This window comes from Anomaloglossus baeobatrachus, chromosome 7 (genome assembly GCF_048569485.1).
Source record: "Anomaloglossus baeobatrachus isolate aAnoBae1 chromosome 7, aAnoBae1.hap1, whole genome shotgun sequence".
Taxonomy (NCBI): domain Eukaryota; kingdom Metazoa; phylum Chordata; class Amphibia; order Anura; family Aromobatidae; genus Anomaloglossus; species Anomaloglossus baeobatrachus.
In genome coordinates this window covers 179421710-179441325 of record NC_134359.1, presented here as the reverse complement: position 1 = coordinate 179441325, position 19616 = coordinate 179421710, and the positions used below count along the sequence as shown (strand labels likewise).

Sequence of the window (19616 nt, the reverse complement as noted above, 5' to 3'; positions counted from 1 at the left end):
GGAAGACAATATACCTTTACCAGGTTACCCCAAGGATGGCTACATAGCCCCACAATCTGTCACCGGACGGTGGCAGAGCATTTGGATGGATTTGATCTACCATCAGAAATGCAGATCTCACATTATATCGATGATATAATGATACAAGGACAAGATGAGCAAAGTGTGAAAGATCAATTGACAAAACTGATTGCTCATATGAGAAGTAAAGGATGGGAAATCAATGATGCCAAGGTTCAAGGACCGTCTCAGGTGGTAAAATTTCTAGGGATTCAGTGGAACAAGGGGCACAGAGAGATCTTGCCCAATGCCAGACAGAAAATTATTAATTTCCCGGTCCCTAAATCCAAACAGGAGACTCAGTCTTATATTGGATTGTTTGATTTTTGGAGACAACATATCCCTCATTTGGGACAAATGTTGGCTCATTTGTACAAAGTAACGAGTAAAAAATATGAGTTCCAATGGGGAGAGGAAAAGCAAAATGCGTTTGAGATGGTCAGGGAAGTGTGGCAAGACATTGAAGGGATTATTCAATCTACCAAGACCACTGTATTTCATGTCGATGCTCATGTCCCTACTAACTCACTTGAACGTTTGTTTAATTCAGAAGCAGATAAAGCAGCAGCCATCAGACAAATCAGTCCAACAGTTGACAAGGCAAGGTACAGCTGTTTGGGCACACCAGAAAGAGCGACACCTTATTCCGCAGGTTTAGACCTCAGTACATTGGAAACTGTCGTGGTACCCCCAGGTAAGGTAAAACCAATTTCAACCGGATTGGGTTGCCAGATACTAAAGGATCATTATGGTCAAATAGCCACTTGTTCTAGTTTAGTGTTAAAAGGAGCCATAGTGGTGGGAGGGGTAATAGATGCAGATTATCAGGGAGAAATCAAGGTACTGATGCTAAATTTGGGAAATGAACCTTTGATATTGATGAAACACCAGAAGGTGGCTCAGATGTTAATAATTCCAATAAACTTGTCTGAAATAAGAGAAGGAACTGCCCCGGCAGAATTAACAATACGGGGTACTAAAGGTTTTGGATCCTCTAATATTAAAAATGTAGGAGCAAAAATATGGATTCAAAACCTCCAAGGACCGCCCTCAGAGACAGAGGTAATAGCGGTCGGAAAAGATCGTACTCTCCTGATAATGAGACCAGGAGTGGAGAAGTGGGAATATGTCCCACAAGAAAAATGTTATTTACGAGAATAATAGTGTATCTTTATTTGCAGAAGGTGTGGTAAATAAGCGGAATCCATGGTATCGATTACTGGGAAGAGCTCGACAGTGAGGAGATGGAGAAATTCCTGTGTTTGATGTTTGCCTCTCTGGTCGTTGGATGGACAAGTCTACATCAGGAGGAACCTGTGGCGAATGAATTTCTGATGCACCATCACATTTTCAACACACAGATTGCTGGATCTGTACACATTCTCCGGTTACAGCCACCAGTATCCCTTATCTGGATGTCCCGGTATCGATGGAGGAAATCTTAAAGTGGAAAAGTTGTTCTGATCATCTTGCTGATAAAGACACTCGAAGTGTTCGTCTATAGAATACTACAGTACCCATTTCCATAGTGGGATGGATCAATCTTCCATGGTGGCAAGGCAATTTGAATGCAACAGTCACCAATTTGCAATATCTGGCTTTTAAGGGAGGAATTTGGGTACTAAGATATAAGACTGGACTGACTAACCTGGGATTCATCCCTATAGGGAATATAAAAATAAGTTTTGGGACAGCAATAAATACTGTAGATGCTTTTAAACCCAGCTTAGTGGAAAAGACAATTCATGATATGTTATGGCCTTATGCCAATATGTTCATAAATGGAACTAGTGAAACTTGTAGTAACATATCGGGAAATGTAATGTGTAATGATTCCTTTGAATATCGAGCAAATGCCAAAACACATGATATTCAAGGGAGCTTTTCAGATAATATTGCTTTTAGTTTTAATATACTATACATAGTAGTGAAACTGATTATATTTGTGATTCAACGTTTATCTAAACAAACCAAGAAAACAAAATTTGTGGCAAACAATATTTCTTGGTCATGGTATGGTATATTCCGAGTGATCTTCTTCTAGTGGAATACTGATGATGGAAAATAATCCCTGGGATCAAGGACCGATTGTGATACCAATGTGATATGACTGAAAGAATGTGTGATTAGATAGGAATCAAATCATAATCATAAGATAGGAGTGATCCCAGATATTATTTGATCCATCAATAATTCAGTATCAAAGAAGATGTCCTTTGGAGGGCCAAAATGATGACCAGGGAATACATGTCTTGAAGCAGTTGAAGATAAAGGAAGTAACATTTACAGTTCCACTTACAGGAAACTTGTGGTTAGCGTAAAGACAGGTTGAAGGAAGTTTGCATATGAAATTTACGGCTCATTGCAATATTTCGCTAACACTATGGCCGACCACAGTTGACCAGTTGACCACTGGCAGGATGTGCAGGAAATGTGCAGGAAGCAAACGGTGCCCCCAGCAGTTTGTGGTTAAGTTACATGAACATGACTCAGCTGTCACATGCTGGTGACCGTTTTAAACCCAACCTACAATATTTTCCTATAAAAAATACACCGAACTCGCTTAATGTTGGGGAAATACCTTCCAGGACATTGAAGTGTACGTACGCACTGTTCCTGTGATGCCATGCCAGGATGCCATAGGGAAATACCTTCCAGGACATTGAAGTGTACGTACGCACTGTTCCTGTGATGCCATGCCATGTTGATTCCTTATCATTAACTCGAGTCCCTCCGATGTGAAAGGATTGCTACAACATAACGGTAATGTTGATGCATATTTCTGTTATTGTATAAGTTTCTATGACTATAGTTCTTATGCCTATGTACCATTGACTATATATATTCATGTGCTATTAAAATAAATAGTATCTTGCTATAAAGAATATTAGTATTCGTGCCTGATTAGGATATCAGTGAGCGCTTCGTAAGTACGGGCTTTCAAGCCCCCTTTTTAGTAGAATTTAGCAAGACACCGTAAAATCTCTTTCTTGGAGCCTTCATTGGGGGACACAGAGACCATGGGTTGTATGCTGCTGCCACTAGGAGGCGACACTAACCAAAACAAGGAAAACTTCTCCTATGCAGTATACACCCACCAACTGGCAATTGTTCCTCAGTTAGTGAGAAAGCAACAGGAGACAACAGTAAAGAACGAACAATCTTACAGAAGTGAACATCAAACTCAATATTCAACAGTAACATTGAACAGTAACATATGTCCAACACAAGGGCAGGTGCTGTGTCCCCCAATGAAGGCTCCAAGAAAGAGATTTTACGGTGAGTACCCAAAATCTACTTTTCTTTATCGCTTCATTGGGGGACACAGAGACCATGGGACATCCTAAAGCAGTCCCACGGGTGGGTCTAATGTTACTCTCAGGGCTGACCTCGGTCCACTGCAGCCTGCAGAACTCGTCTACCGAGGCTCGCATCGGAGGATGCGAAAGTGTGGACCCTGTAGAACTTTGTGAAAGTATGGAGCGAAGACCAGGTGGCCGCTTTGCAAAGCTGCGACGCTGGAGCGTGGTGGCAGACCGCCCACGAGGCTCCCACCGCCCTGGTAGAATGGGCCGTAATCCTGAGTGGGCGTGTTCTCCCTCTTACCCGGTAGGCTTCCAGTACGGCAGAGCGAATCCATCGCGCAATGGAGGACTTGGAGGCAGGTAGGCCTCTGCGCGGGCCGGACGGAAGCACAAAGAGGGAATCCGACCGTCTGAATTGAGCCGTCCTGGAAATGTACAGACGGAGAGCTCTGACCAAGTCCAGCTTATGGAGAAGAACCTCACGAGGGTGCGAAGGGTTCGGACAAAAGGAGGGAAGAACAATGTCCTCGTTAAGATGGAAAGAGGAGACCACCTTGGGCAGAAAGGACGGTACCGGACGGAGGACTACCTTATCCTGGTGGAAGACAAGATAAGGAGAGCGGCAGGAAAGCACCGCTAGTTCAGATCCCCGCCTGATTGACGTGATGGCAACTAAGAAGGCGACCTTCCAAGAGAGGAACTTTAGAGACACCTCATGCATAGGTTCGAAGGGGGAATGCTGGAGAACAGACAGAACCAGGTTGAGGTCCCAGGGCTCCACCGGAGGCTGAACGGGGGGCACCGAATGAGCAGCCCCCTGAATGAATGTGCGAACCTGTGAGCGAGAGGCAATCCTCTTTTGAAAGAGAATGGAAAGAGCAGACACTTACCCCTTGAGAGAGCTGAGTGCTAACCCAGCATCCAGCCCAGACTGCAGGAAGGACAACAGAATTGGCAAGGAGAAGGTCATGGCTGTGACCTGGTTAGCCTCGCACCAGCGGAAATAGGCCTTCCACGTACGGTGGTAGATGCGGGAAGAGGAAGGCTTCCGTGCTTTAATCATTGTCTGGACGACCCTTGCTGAGAATCCCGAGGAAGTTAGTACTGCGGCTTCAACAGCCATGCCGTTAAATTGAGCGACTGTGAATTCTGGTGAAGAAAAGGTCCCTGAGTGAGAAGGTCCGGGCCGTCTGGAAGTCTCCACGGAACGTCGGCGAGAAGGTGCACGAGCTCTGCGTACCACGGGCGACGGGGCCAATCTGGGGCCACGAGAATCACCGGAACTCCTTCCGCTTTGATCTTCTTGACTAGCTTGGGGGATAAGCGGAAGCGGAGGAAAGAGGTACGGCAGAGAGAACTGCGACCAGGGGATCGCTAGGGCGTCCGTGGGTCTCTTGCTCTGGAAACGAACTGGGGCACCTTGTGATTCCACCTGGAGGCCAGGAGATCCACGTCGGGGGTCCCCCACCTGGAGCAGATCTGCTGGAAGATTCTGGGATTGAGGGACCACTCTCCCGCCGCGTCGAGTCCTTCTCGGCTGAGGAAGTCGGCGGCCCAATTGTCCACGCCCGGGATGTGGACCGCCGAGATCGCTGGGATGTTCTGTTCGGCCCAGTCGAGGATTAGAGATACCTCCCTCATCGCCGCACGGCTGCGTGTTCCGCCCTGATGGTTTATGTAGGCTACAGTGGTTGCATTGTTGGACTGTACCCGAACTGGGTGTCCGCGAAGCAGGGACTTCCAATGAAAGAGAGCTAGGCGAACTGACCTGAGTTCCAAGATGTTGATGGGAAGCTTGGTTTCCGGCTCGTTCCAGCGACACTGAACTGTGAGGTCCTGGAACGTGGCTCCCCAGCCTAGCAGGCTGGCGTCTGTCGTGATGACCTTCCATCGAAGGGGAAGAAATGATCTCCCTTGGAGGGTGAGGGGAGAGCGTTTCCACCATTCCAATGACTCTCTGACTCGAGGAGGGAGCGCAATTGGCCGATCCAGGGAGTGAAGAGACTTGTCCCATGTTGCTAGAAGGAGACCCTGAAGAGGGCGAGTATGGAATTGACTGTAGGGCACCGCTTCCATTGACGCCACCATCTTCCCGAGAATGCTCATGCAGTACCGAAGGGAGCAACGGGGTGCGCGTTGGAGCTTCCAAATCCCCCTGAGGATAGCTGAGAGCTTGTCCCTGGGCAGAAGAACCCTCGCCTGCGTGGTATCGAAGATCATGCCGAGGAATGAGATGCGTTGAGCCGGGATCAGAGATGACTTTGGTCTGTTGATCAACCAGCCGAGACGGGTTAGAGTATTCGGAGTGATGTTGAGACTGTCGCGGCACTCCGATGCCGAGGGAGCCTTGATCAAAATGTCGTCCAGTTACGGGATGGCTAGAATTCCCCGGGTCCGAAGAATAGCCATGACAGTTGCCATCACCTTGGTGAAGACTCTGGGAGTTGTCGAGAGCCCGAATGGGAGAGCTGTGAATTGAAAGTGTTGCTCCTGAACACCGAAGCGTAAGAATCTCTGATGAGCTGGAAAGATCGGGATGTGGAGATAGGCATCCTGGATGTCCAAGGAACATAGGAACTCCATGGGTTCCATGGATGTTATCACTGAGCGCAGAGACTCCATGCGGAATCGCCAGAGACGGACCCGCCTGTTGAGGCGCTTGAGGTCCAGAATGGGACGGACTGTGCCATTCTTCTTCGGGACAACGAAGAGGTTTGAATAAAAACCCCGAAATCTGTCTTGAGGGGGGGCGGGGATGATGACCCCAGAGTCTCGCATGGACTGGATGGCCGCGAAAAAACCCTTGGTGAGCGAGGGATCCTTGGGGGGTTTGGACTTGAGGAAGCGTGAGCATGGGAGAGAAGAAAACTCTATCTTGTAGCCGTGAGAGACGACGTCTCGGACCCAGGCGTCGTCTATCACGGAAAGTCACGCGCTTCTGAACATGCGGAGACGACCGCCGACCCTGAATGAGGATCCGGGGACGGGAGCCCAGTCATGCGGAGGAGAATCTGTTGGATCTGGAGCTGGAGGGCTTGGACTGCTGCCCACGGGAACGCCAGGAACGCCAGTGTAGTGTTGCCTTAAAGGAGGGCTTCCGTCTCTCCTGACGTGCTGGGGACCGCTCCAGACGTGTGTTGGTGTTGGTAGAAAATTGGCGAAAGGGAAAGGCCCGCCGTTTTGGAGGGGCGCGGGGGATCTTCCGTTGGGGAAGGAAGGTACTCTTGCCTCCCGTAGCCTCAGAGATGATCTGTCCAGCTTTTCTCCGAAGAGTCTGGCACCACAGAAGGGAAGACTGGAGAGAGACTTTTTGGATGCTGAGTTCGCGTTCCACGCTTTAAGCCACACGGCTCTGCGGATTGCAGTAATGTTGCCGGCTGCCAGGGCTGCGGAAGCAGCAGAGTCGAGGGACGCAGAAACTAGATACTTTCCGGCATGTGCGATCTGATCTGCGAGATCTGCCAGCTTGGGTCTGGGAGCTTTAGCCAGGATACCACGCCGAAGGAGCTTTGCCCAGGCGGAGACAGCCTTGGAGACCCAGGTGGATGCAAAGGCTGGAGTGATGGCGGAGCCGGAGGCTTCAAAGGCCGACCTGGCTAAGGATTCTATGGTCCTGTCCGAGGGATCCTTGAGAGAGGCGCCATCAGACAGCGGCAAGGTGGTGCTGGACGAAAGTCGGGAGATCGGAGGATCCACTGCAGGGGCCACTGACCACTTCTGAAGAAGTTCCGGTGGAAAGGGATAAAGGACCTGTGCCCGCTTGCGCCTCTGGAAACGCTTGTCGGGATGCTCCCACTGTCTAGAGAAAACGTCCTCAAACTCCCTGTGGTTGCCAAAGCTTCTTGGCAGTTTCTTGGCCCTTTTGAAAGGGACCGATTGACTGTTAGGAGTCGGATCCACATCCTTCACCTCTAGGGTCTGATTGACAGCAATGACCAGACTGTCCATCATACTGGTCAACTTGGAGATATGTTCAGAGTCCAGATCGGAGTCAGAAGCAGAGTCCTGGTCCGAATCTGGGGCAGCCGCAGATGAGGTAGGAGATAGAGAGCGTATTGCTCTGGAGGCCAGAGAGGGGCTAGGGGAGCTGGAGGTGGACCCCGAGAGGGACCGCTTCCTAGACCTCCTGTGTGTTCTGCCCTGCCGGGCTGGAGGCGCTGCGGACCTCCGACTCGCTCTGGGTCACCGGGGGGACTCCAGAGGTGGAGGCGGGCAGACGGTCTATGGCCGAGGCTAAAGTTTGAGACATCTTAGTTAGGTTGTCCACGGACAGAGAGAGCTGAGGCCCACCCAGGCATGGGGGCCGAGTCCTCGTTACGGGCGGTGGGGGGCTCCGTAGTAGTCATGCTAGGGGTGCTACAGGCTAGGCAGATGGGGGAGGGAAACGTTTTTAGACAAGAGGTGCAGGCGAAGTGAAGTACTATGGCCTGTGGCTGAGAGCGGGTCGCTCTTGTGCTGGACATGGGACAGCAGGGAGAGAGAAAGGAGAGAGAGAGGGAACAGAGCAGAGGATGCCAGGAGGATGGGGACTGGGGAATGAGCTGCCTCCCAGTGGCAGAGCTTACCCAGACTCTGGCGTCCTGTGTGTGCTGGTGCTGCTGTCTGAAGCTGGCGCTGTGATCTGTGTGAAGCTGCAGGCTGAGGGAGCAGAGGTGGGGGCTCCGGAGAGCTGCAGGTTACTATGTGGGGAGCTGCACCGGAACGCTGCCGCTGCCTGGAGAGATCTCAGGCTGTAATGGCGCTGCTGAGGGAGTCCGGGCTGGGAGAGGAGCCGAAAAAACGGCGCGCTGCCGGGAGCAGGTATTGGCTAAGAGTAAGGAGAGCCATGAGTGGACAGAAAGCGCGCGCAGAGGCCTGCAGGGAATGGCTGCTAGAGCGGGCGGGCCTGCTGGAAAAGAAGGACCCGCGCGATAGGCCGGCCGGGAGGGGGCGTGGCCGGGAGGGGGCGTGGCCTGGAGAGAAGCCGGGGGCTAAATTTTGGAGTGAGGCCGCAGGGGGAGCCGGAAAACGGCGCCGAGGCCGAAAGCGGGGGCAGAGCCTGTCTGGAGGGGGGCTGACCAGGGGTAAGCTGTGCTAAGGAGTTTAATTCCTTCTTTTTTCCCCCTTTTTTTTTTTTTTAAACGGAGCCCCCCATGACCCGGGACAAGGGATGGGTACCTGTCCCGATGGCTGAAAGTCCTCCTGATCCTGTGTTTGATCCTGGCCTCCTGGGAAATACGTAGGGAGACGCGTATCTTCTGGTAATGTTTCGTCTCCCCTCCCTGATCAGGCCGGCTGTGGAGGGCGAGCGTGCAGGGGGAGGGGGACAAGGACCATCCGCCTGTCCCTCTGTGCGGATGCCCCCCAAACAGTCTTGAGAGTGTTAGGGGGGTAGAGTCCTGCCAGACACGGAGGACAACGGAAGTGGCGGACGAACCCCACTTCTGTGCGACTGGTCTCTAGGGGGGAGAGCAGGGTGAGCTATTACACCCTGTCGCCCGACGAGCTGTGTCTGAAACGAAAAAGGGGAAAAAATTAAAAATACAAACCTAAGGGGCTGGAGTAGCTCCAAGTGTGTCCACCTCCTATGGACACTAAGCTTAAACTGAGGAACAATTGCCAGTTGGTGGGTGTATACTGCATAGGAGGAGTTTTCCTTGTTTTGCTTAGTGTCGCCTCCTAGTGGCAGCAGCATACAACCCATGGTCTCTGTGTCCCCCAATGAAGCGATAAAGAAATGCTGATGTTTGGTTCCCTTTAAAATTTTATTCCCCTTCCCATAACAATTCTTTTAATATATGACATTTTTTTTCTCCATCTTTCTCCACAGTCATGGTGCTAATAGAAAACAGAATTCACTGCACACTTAATGGTATGATACGAAAAGTCCATGGAACATTTACTGTGATTCGTAACTAACAGGAGATGACAAGAGAATAGAAAAAGGTGACAATGAATATGTTTTGACCCTCCTGAGTCTTTTTCAATAATGTCACTGATAGCTGAGGAAGTTGTGGGTATAGATTGCAGTAGCAGTGCTGTGACAGGAGCAGGGCTAGTAACCGTAATTTGGATTGGTCTTTATTATTTTATCACATACTCTGCCCCCATTTACTTAACTTTAAATTTTACTTGCTTCCCTATCAGTATGCCTTTGGAATGTGGGAGGAAGCTCACAAACATATAAGGCTAGGTTCGCACACTGCGTCTTTTTGACACTGCGTTTTTGGCCGCTAAAAACGCACAAAAACGCACCTGCGTCGAAAAACGCATCAAAAAACGCACGCGTTTTTACCACGATTTGGTGCGTTTTTGGCTGCATTTTGCTGCGTTTTTGATCTCTGCGCTTTGCTGCGTTTTTCAAATGCATTGCATGGGCGGAAAACGCAGAAAAACGCAGGAAAGAACTGACATGTCCATTTTTTTTTTTAACTCAAAAACGCAGGTAAAAAAAACAGATGTGTGCGGACAGCAAAAATTAAAACTCATAGACTTTGCTGGGGAAGCAAAGTCCTGCAGTTTTAAGGCCAAAGACGCACCCGAAAAACGCGCAAAAACGCCGCGAAAAACGCACTGTGCGCACATAGCCTAACCCTCTTGCAGATGTTGTCCTTGGTGGGATTTAAACACAGCACCCCAGTGATAACAGTGCTAACCACTGAGCCACCATGCAGTCTCACAGGCATAAAAAAAATCTTTGGGTGGCATTATAACAATTTTTTTTATCTGATTTCCTCTGACTGGGGCTGGTATATTGTTCGGAGTTACAGGATAAAACTCAGCTTCCTGTCTTTCTCGCAGAGCTGGCTGGGCCATAGGATCCAGCAGTTCCTACTTTCTCCCTACACCCAGCGATCACTAGGTTCGGAGTAGGAAGTGTCATCGGTGTTTCCTATTCTGCACAGAACTTGTTCAGTATTATATATACAGCAGGGAAGGTAGAGACAGTAATAAACCGTCCCAGCCTTCTATACAGGTAGCCTGGCTGTGCAAGATGTCGTGTGGCTGCTTTCCTATGCAATGACATTTAGAATGTTAGTACAGGATAGAACACAGATCACATGGACATATACAAGTCATCCAGAAGAAATTAAACCAGAAACAGCTTTTCCTAAAATATACATAGAAAACAGGCTCTAAACATGATGTGAAAATTAGGATTACCTGTCCCTTTGACAGCCCTTCAAATCCATCATTTACAGTGTAGATCTTATGACCCTCGGAAATGCCAATTCTCACAGCAGAGCGGACAGCAGCATTCATTCCAGCGGCTGGAGCACCCACATTCAAAATTGCAATACTGAAGTTGCTCTGAGGATAAGAAAAGATGTCAAAACTTACTACATTAAAATTGACCAGCTTTTGTATACAATCTCCCAGTGCCACCTAAAAGGAACCACGTATTATGCAGTTTCCATCATCAGTGTGGGGACCTTAACCAGAAATGCCCTGCAAGTTACAGTCTCTAATTTACTCTTCAACTCTAAACTACTCGACCGCTCTCCCTATTTCCTTATAGACTGTAAGCATGCAAGCAAGGTGTGGAGACATGGGGTCAGTGGGTACTCTCGTCCGCTGGCCCGGCCGCCTTTAGAAAGACAGCGTGGCCCAGGGCTCATCCCAACTGAACGCCGACCTCCTTAACCGAGGGCGGAACACTACTCAGACAACACAGGGTGAGGGAATCACAATATTAAGACTTTATTGGCTCCCCAAACAATTAACAGCACATAGCACATAACCAGCAAAACACACAAAACGAACAGGCAACAGAGTCTCACCCTTCCGCTGGCTCACCAGGGAATAGAATGGCCGTGCCTCAGAGCTTCCAGGGCTATTTACTCCAATCCAGCAGCACCCCTCTTTTGGCGGGCACCCACCGAGAATGGAATGGATGGAATAACGCCAGATTTAGGAAGCTGGCTGAGGTCTACAAAGTCTGTAGTCACATGACTGGGTTGTCCCAAGTTGGATTCCTTCCCTATGTAGTCCTTGATATCAAAGCCGAATCCTTGCATTCGATGCTGAAGTCCATTTAGTATTATAATCCAGGTGCAGCTATGGCTTGCCACTCGGATCCGCAGATCCTAGATTGGTAGCATGTAGCAAGAGTCTTGTAGAACAATGAAGGATTTTCCCCCATCTATAAACAAACTGTCTTCATGTCTGGCTGAATTTTAAGAACGTTAACCCATGCTAGGCTCTGAGTGTCCATGTCGTCACATTCCTCCCCCTTCTTAATATTAGCCAGACAGGATGGGCTTCCGATCACCCTTCTCCTCTCGACGGCATTGTCCTTTTTAATGGTGAGGTCAGCAGCAGAGGTTCGCATCTATACACCTCCCCCTGATTACCTCCCCCAGGTTGAGCAGCCATATTGCGGACAAGCACTAAGGTGGGGTCCATGAGTTGGGCTTGCATAAATTTCTTACTATCAATCTTCCCCCAGTCAATAGCCACAGTCTGGTTAGGCTCACTCACGGTTGTTGGCTCAGAAGTGGATGATGGAGACTGGGAATGTGAATTATCCTTTGAAAAGATGTTAGAAAGATCCACATCAGGGTCCTGCTTGGCTTGGAAGTGGGTGATGGCTGCTACAAACTGGCTTGATAGTCCTTGTCCTAGGTCATACTCCAAAATAACTGGTGTGAGCAGGTAATCCACAAGCCCTACTTTCACTTCCCTCTGGGTGATATTCGAAACAACAGGCTTGGTGGGGCCATCCATGAACCCCACTTCAACTTCCTCCTGGCTAGTCCCCGAAATAACAGGTGTGGGGAGGCTGTCCATAAGCTTCATATGGACGTCTTCCTGGTCAGACCCCAAAATAACAGGTGTGGGGATGCTGTTCATAAGCTCCACATCAGCCTTGCTCTGGTCAGTCTCCACAATGACAGGTATGGGGAGGCTGTTCACAAGTCCCACATCGATCGCTTCCTGGTTGGTCTCCAAAATACCAGGTGTGGGGAGGATGTTCACAAGCTCCACCTCGACCTCTCCCTGGTCGGTCCTTAGGTCCAACTGCACACATGCCAGAGGGATGCCCGAGCACTGGTCCTCAGCCAGGGAGATGGATAATTGGGAATCTGGTAAATGGTCTTCTGGGGAAACAATAACTGGGCTTACCAGGGTAATGGAGGAACCAGTGTCTCGTAGTCCCTGGCTCTGCATGTCACAGACCTTGTCTGGCTGAGCTGGCAGATGGGCTCCAAACATGGGGCCTCGGTTTTGGAGACAATCTTTATCCATATGTCCCAGGCGCCCACATGTATAACAGCGCCGTAGATTGGGCAAGTCACAGGCCCTGTTTGTAGACCTTTGTTTTGGTGCAGCTTCTGCTGGGTAGCGGGACCATCCTTCTCGAGCAGCTGGTGTTAGCAGTACAGGCAGCTGGAACCCCATAAACATTCTCCAGAAGACAAGCACTCTCTTCTCTTGAGGATTTAGGCCCAATGCAGCCAACAACGCAGTGGCTTGGGCCATTTGGGACCAAGTTGATTCCCAATTGTCACTAGATCCATGATGTGGAACATAGATTAAATCCTCTGGGTCAATATAGGCGGGATCCTCATCGTCCTCTGCATCATTCTGGGCATAGATATATATTGATTGCTACGTTTGAGCAATAAGGTATTTATTCCTATCTCCAGTCACAACCTAAAAATAACAATAGTCAACTCAAATATATCACATCTCATCTGTTGGAAAGAGTTGGTAGGTGACTATGGACCTCTCTGCCACAAGATGTAATGGCTCATTCATTTCTAAAATTCAATAAAAAATATAAAAATATTATTGGTGATGCGCACTAGATTCTGTGATGGGCGTTGATCCAAAGAACTAGTCTGATTGCCATATGTGGTGTCAGGAATGAATTTTCCCCTTCAATATGGAGCTTACTGTCTGCCCCATGGGGTTTTTGCCTTCCTCTGGAACAACATATTAGGCTGCAGATTTATCTTGATGTACTTAAGACCACCTTCAACCTTAAAACTATGATCTAGACGAAACTGGTGGGTTCGGTCTTGTTTACCTAGGTCATTAAAAGGAACTTGTCTTCAGGTTTCTCTCTTTGTAGATTTTTAAAAAAAACACATGGTGGACTGTAGTTACAATCTATCCATAACCCCCCTACAGCTGTGCATGTATTACAAAATGATCTTTGAACATCTTCTGGGGTGTATGCTAATTAGCACCAATTAGTCCAAAAGGGAATCTAAAAGTGGTCTGGACACTCCCATTGGAACACTAGATGATGCTTAAAATTCATTTTGCATATTATGTCACGCTGCAAAGGTGTAAAGCTATGTTCACATGCAGCAGCTACGCTCCGGCTGAAAACTGCAGCAACCCTGTGCTGTGTGCATTACACTGTTAAAATATGCAACCACTTAGCAGAAGAGCAGTGAAACCGCCTTTTCACCTCCAAGTCCACACAGCTGATTGTAATGGCTGTGCAGTTTAGCATATGAAATCATTGTTTCAAGGACACACTATTACACTGCCTTACCAGATGTAATTTGCAACCATTTCCAAGAAAGAGAATCAAGCAAATGCAACTTTTGTCATTCTTACCTCCGCTCTGCCAACTTTTTTATAATTAGGCAGAGCATAATGGTAAGTACATGGCTAATCATGGCCTCAAACGTGGAGTAAATTACAGCGGTAACACTGGAGTACACTTTTTGAAGATGGTGCTGCCTCTTGATGAAGGCTACAGGAAGATCTGCCAGATTATAAAAGCAGTACTCCTCCAAAAGTTTTATTCCCTAAACCTGCCCAAATGTGTATATAATATAGTGTAAGTTTGTGGGGCCGCTGCGGTTTATGGCTGAAATTAGATGCAGATATGGGGTTAACCTGTCGATAAGTACAGTTAAAATTACGTTAGGCCAATTTACTGGAGCAGCGACTCTAGTAGTCACCACTCACTAAATTGTGAGTGCATATTCATCGCTCCCGACAGCCTGAGAGCCCAATCTATAGTGTGTGCAGAGCAGATTGTCAAAGTGCTGGGCAGTGAGTACAGCCGTGGTCATCAATAGAGTGGGAGGGGGCAGCTGCAGGAAGCTGCTGTAATTGTTTCCCTATAGCCTTTCTTCCAGTCTGTGGCCTAACAGGACTTTTACACCATTTACCTCATATCTGCAGGTAAATAGTATTTCTGGACATTATATGTTCCCTTCAAAAATGGAGAGTAGAAACATCGATGTAACAGATTAATTTGGTGAACAAATCCACCATGTTCTTATTTAATCACCTTTTGAAGTTTTCTACTAATTACCGTGTTTTTATGACTATAAGACACTTTTTGTCAAGATAACATCCTGCTAAAGTGTATGTGCCTCTTATGGTCCACAGTCAGTAAGGTTAGCAGTGCCTGACGTCCCTAACTGCCTCCTTAAGTCATAGGAACACAACAGTTATGAATGCTCTTCCTTATCGCTGAGATAACTAAGGTTACGTGCCCGCGATCAGCCTTAGTAGTGTTTTCTACGCAGTGTGTTTTACCGGAGTCCAAAATGCTGCATTGTACAATACAAGCACAGTGGGTGGGATATGTAGAAATCCCATTCCCAATCTGCTTTTTTCTGCAGCGTAAACTGACATGTGGTGCGGCTGTCTGAGCTGCAGCATGTTAATTTATGCTTGTGGAGACGCGTCTCTTCTTGGCAGAAGAAAACAGCGAAAATGCACTGCGCTCATAACCCTGATTGTAGGAGAAGACACTCTGTAACCAGAAGGCATCGTGTCCAGATCGTGGACATGTACCCCAAGTGGCTGCATAGTTCTCTCTGGATCTGTGTAATTATACTACTGAGCAGGAGAGACTGAGCTGAACTTGTTAGGGTTAATAGAATGGATCTTAATTGAACAGAATGAAGAAAATGAAACAGTCACATGTAGATAAGTTGATTAAGGCTATGTGCGCACGTTGCGTTCTCTGCAGTGCGGAACAGAACGCACCCTCTGGCAGACTGGACACTGCGATTATAAAATAAAATGCATCCACAACGCATGCATTTTGGATGCATTTTTGTCAGTGCGTTCCCCTGGCAATTCAGCTCTGCTACATGCCCGCTGACAGCCGACACAGACAGAGTCGCGCGATGAGAATGAACTCGGGTGAACTGCACCCGACTTCATTGTCATACCGCAGCTCTGTCTGTGTGTGGCGTCCCGATTATCATCTTCACCGCACACATCCCGACATTACCGCACACATCCCAACATCCCTGCACACATCCAGACATTACCGCCGACATCCCCGCACACATCCCGACATCCCCGCACACATCCCGACATCCCCGCACACATCCCAACATTACAGCCGACATTCCCGCACACATCCTGACATTACCGCACACATCCCAACATCCTCGCACACATCCCGACATTACCGCACACATCCCGACATTACCGCACACATCCCGACATCCCTGCACACATCCAGACATTACCGCCGACATCCCCGCACACATCCCGACATCCCCGCACACATCCCGACATCCCCGCACACATCCCGACATCCCCGCACACATCCCGACATCCCCGCACACATCCCAACATTACCGCCGACATTCCCGCACACATCCTGACATTACCGCACACATCCCAACATCCTCGCACACATCCCGACATTACCGCACACATCCCGACATTACCGCCGACATCCCCGCACATATCCTGACATTACCACCGACATTCCCGCACACATCCTGACATTACCGCCGACATCCCTGCACAGATCCCGACATTACCGCCGACATCCCCGCACACATCCCGACACTACAGCCCTCATCATCACCGCACACACACCGGCATTACCTCAGTGACGTCCCCGCTGACAGTGCGATTCACTTCAGTTGCTGCGTGGATCTCACAGGGGCGGCGGTGTTCTACGGCCGCTCCTGTCAGCTTCATGTAGCAGAGCTGGATGTGTTGCAGGACCTCTGGATTATGCCGGACCTGGAGGGGTATTTGGGGGATTTTAATAAAGTGGTGAAAGAGGGTGTTTTTTTGTCTTTTATTCCAAATAAATGAATTTTTTGGGTGTATGTGTTTATTTACTTTCACTTACAGGTTAATTATGGAAGGTATCTCGGAAAGACGCCTGTCATGATTAACCTAGGACTTAGTGGCAGCTATGGGCTGCTGCCATTAACCCCTTATTACCCCGATTGCCACCGCATCAGGGCAATTCGGGATGAGCCGGCTAAAGTCCCGGGACTGTCACATGTAATGGATGCAGCAATTCCGGGCGGCTCCTGGCTGATATTGTTAGGCTGGGGGGCTCCCCATAACATGGCGCTCCCCATCCTGAGAATACCAGCCTTCAGCTCAGCTGTGTGGCTTTATCTTGGCTGGTATCAAAATTGGGGGGGACCGCACGTCGTTTTTTTTTTAATTATTTATTTATTTTACTGCACGATATAGACCCGCCCACCTGCGGCTGTGATTGGTTGCAGTGAGACAGCTGTCACTCAGCGTGGGGGCGTGTCTGACTGCAACCAATCATATGCGCCGGTAGGCAGGGAAAGCAGGGAATACGAGATTGAATAATGAGCGGCCGGCATTTTCAAAAGAGGAAAAGCCGCCGTAGCAGTGTGAACGCCGTGCAGCACCGCACCGGTGATCGGGGAACGGTGAGTATGAGGGGGGGGGACTGACCGACCGACAGAGAGAGACAGACAGAGCGACCAACTAACAGAGAAAGAGACCGACCGAGCAACAGACAGAGGGAGATTCACCGACATCCACAGACAGAAATTGACCGACATCACAGAGACTGAAAAGACCTGCGTTTTGCTTGTCAAAAAAGCATTCGGAACGCAACAAAAATGCAGTCCAAGTGCATTTTGGTTGCGTTCTGACCCACATCATTGATTTCAATGGGTGGAGAACGCAGCTACAGCGCACTAAAGAAGTGACATGCTGCTTTTTTTTCCGCAGCGATTTTTGGGCATCCAAAACGCTGCGTTTACAAACGCAGCATGTGCATTGATTTTTCGGCTTTCTCATAGACTTTGCTGGGGAAGCTGAAAGCATGCAGTTACGCTGCAGTTCAAAACGCAGCGTTTCCGTGGGAAAAAACGCAAGGTGCGCACATAGCCTTACACTCAGAGTCTCAGTCTCCTGGATAAAGGCTGATATGCATTTCCACGTTGCTTTGTCTGTCCACCATATAAGTGATGCCGTCCTTGTTTGCCCACATTTATTTGTGATCAGGAAGAGCACAGTAAATCAGTATAGCACAGGACTGTTTGATATTAAATCTACAATAGGCATCCTTCATAGTGTAGATATTAGAATAACTTCTATTAGCGTGTACGGCAGGCTAAATTGTGTATAAGGAAATTAAATGGTTTAAACAAAAGACAATACAGATATAAGACACCAGGCACATAGGTGATTCCACAATAAATGGACTTTTGAACAAGACGACCAATGTAAATTGTTTGGGGCCTCGTTATATAACTAATGGGGATACTATATAATGCTGTTTATTTTTTGGTACAACCCTTCTAATGTACTTCTACTACTTTAGAATAATTCATTACTCCCCTCATCTACCCTGCACAAAGTAAAGCGCACAACTGAAACCAAACAATATTACCCCCTACACATCTCTATATCACCAGGGTAGGTTTAATATTTTTTTCCTATTTTCTGTCTAAACCTGGGTGCATCTTTTAGTCAGGTGTGTTTTCTAGTCTGATAAATACGGTAAATTTCGGTGCAGAGGGGACACTGGGTCTTCTCCTCCCTGTCTGTGATTCCCCAATCCCCTCTGCCTGCTCTGAACTGGAGATTTCAGAGAAAGGAGGCAAATCTGAAGAACAGCAGTGACCTGATATTCAAAGACTGGAGGCAGGCGGAGGGGCCAGGATTCACAATGAGAAGACAAGGGTACAGACCAGCCCCTGTGCACCAAAATCTAATTAGCCGAAATCTTCAAGTGTTGATTAAAGAAATCACAAACCAGATTTGTTCCCCAAAGCTATCAATCTAATCTATTACAGCGCCATTACAGCCATGTCTGTACATTACACAATTGTGCTGTCAGGTTCTCTTTAGGCTATGTGCGCACAGTGCGTTTTTCGCGGCGTTTTTGCGCGTTTTTCGGGTGCGTTTTTGGCCTTAAAACTGCAGGACTTTGCTTCCCCAGCAAAGTCTATGAGTTTTCATTTTTGCTGTCCGCACACATCTGTTTTTTTACCTGCGTTTTTGAGTTTAAAAAAAAAATGGACATGTCAGTTCTTTCCTGCGTTTTCCGCCCATGCAATGCATTTGAAAAACGCAGCAAAACGCAGAGATCAAAAACGCAGCAAAACGCAGCCAAAAACGCACCAAATCGCGGCAAAAACGCATGCGTTTTTTATGCGTTTTTTCGATGGAGGTGCGTTTTTTGTGCGTTTTTAGAGGCCAAAAACGCACAAAAACGCAGCGTCAAAAAGACGCCGTGTGTGAACCTAGCCTTAAACAGTGGATACCAGTGAATTGTGTTCCCAAGCTAATGGACAAACATGGAATTAGACTTCACCTTATGGAGTCACTAGTTGTTAATTGGGGTTGTCAACACTTTGTATGACAACCACAACTGCTGGAGCAAATAAATGCATTCTCCAGAGGTGTACTGTAATCAGGAACCATAACTTCTCAGATTGCTTATGTCACGTCATTTTGATAGCCAATTATATGAGGCATAAACCATGAACTCATAGATTGATAAAATCCTACAATAACTGGGTTTATATACTTTCATTTTTCTTGTGAGTTCTCATTAGTGCCTATAAACTGATGATTGGCATTACCTTGTCTACAGATGGCTTGTGATGTGACAGAAGCTTGTAAATGTTCCAGTTATTTTCAAAACTCCTATTAAAAAAAACAAAACTGACAAAACCGCTTCTGTCTAACAGTTTTATATGGAAGAACATATTCTCTCACTTTACACAGAATTAGCATTACTATGGAGGACATACACAAGTATACTAACTTCATTTCCACGTGTAATTTGTAACCATTTCCAAAAAAGAAAATTCAGTAAATTCAAATCTTGGCATTAGTCTAGCTCTGCCAACTTTTTTTTTTTTTGTCTTTTTTAAATGGAAAGAGATTAGCAGTAGGCAGCCTTGCTAATCATGGCCCTGCAAATGTATCATGATTCTACCTTATTACTGCAGTAATATACTCCGGGCCATTACTGCAGTGCACCTTTTGCCAATGGTGTTGCCTCGTGATGAAGATTCCACTGGAGTAAGATGTGTC

General features: G+C 47.8%; 1 protein-coding gene across 5 annotated transcripts in view; it reads right to left on the bottom strand.

Moving 5' to 3' along the window:
* PFKL (phosphofructokinase, liver type) overlaps positions 1-19616 on the bottom strand; it is a 300427-nt gene that overhangs the window by 78597 nt on the left and 202214 nt on the right. For all 5 annotated transcript variants that reach the window (XM_075317821.1, XM_075317820.1, XM_075317822.1 and 2 more), the window contains 2 exons: positions 19160-19223; positions 10509-10655 (listed from right to left, as the gene is read on the bottom strand). In XM_075317821.1, the coding sequence (XP_075173936.1) occupies positions 10509-10655; positions 19160-19223 (211 nt within the window). The remainder of the gene's footprint in view (positions 1-10508; positions 10656-19159; positions 19224-19616) is intronic.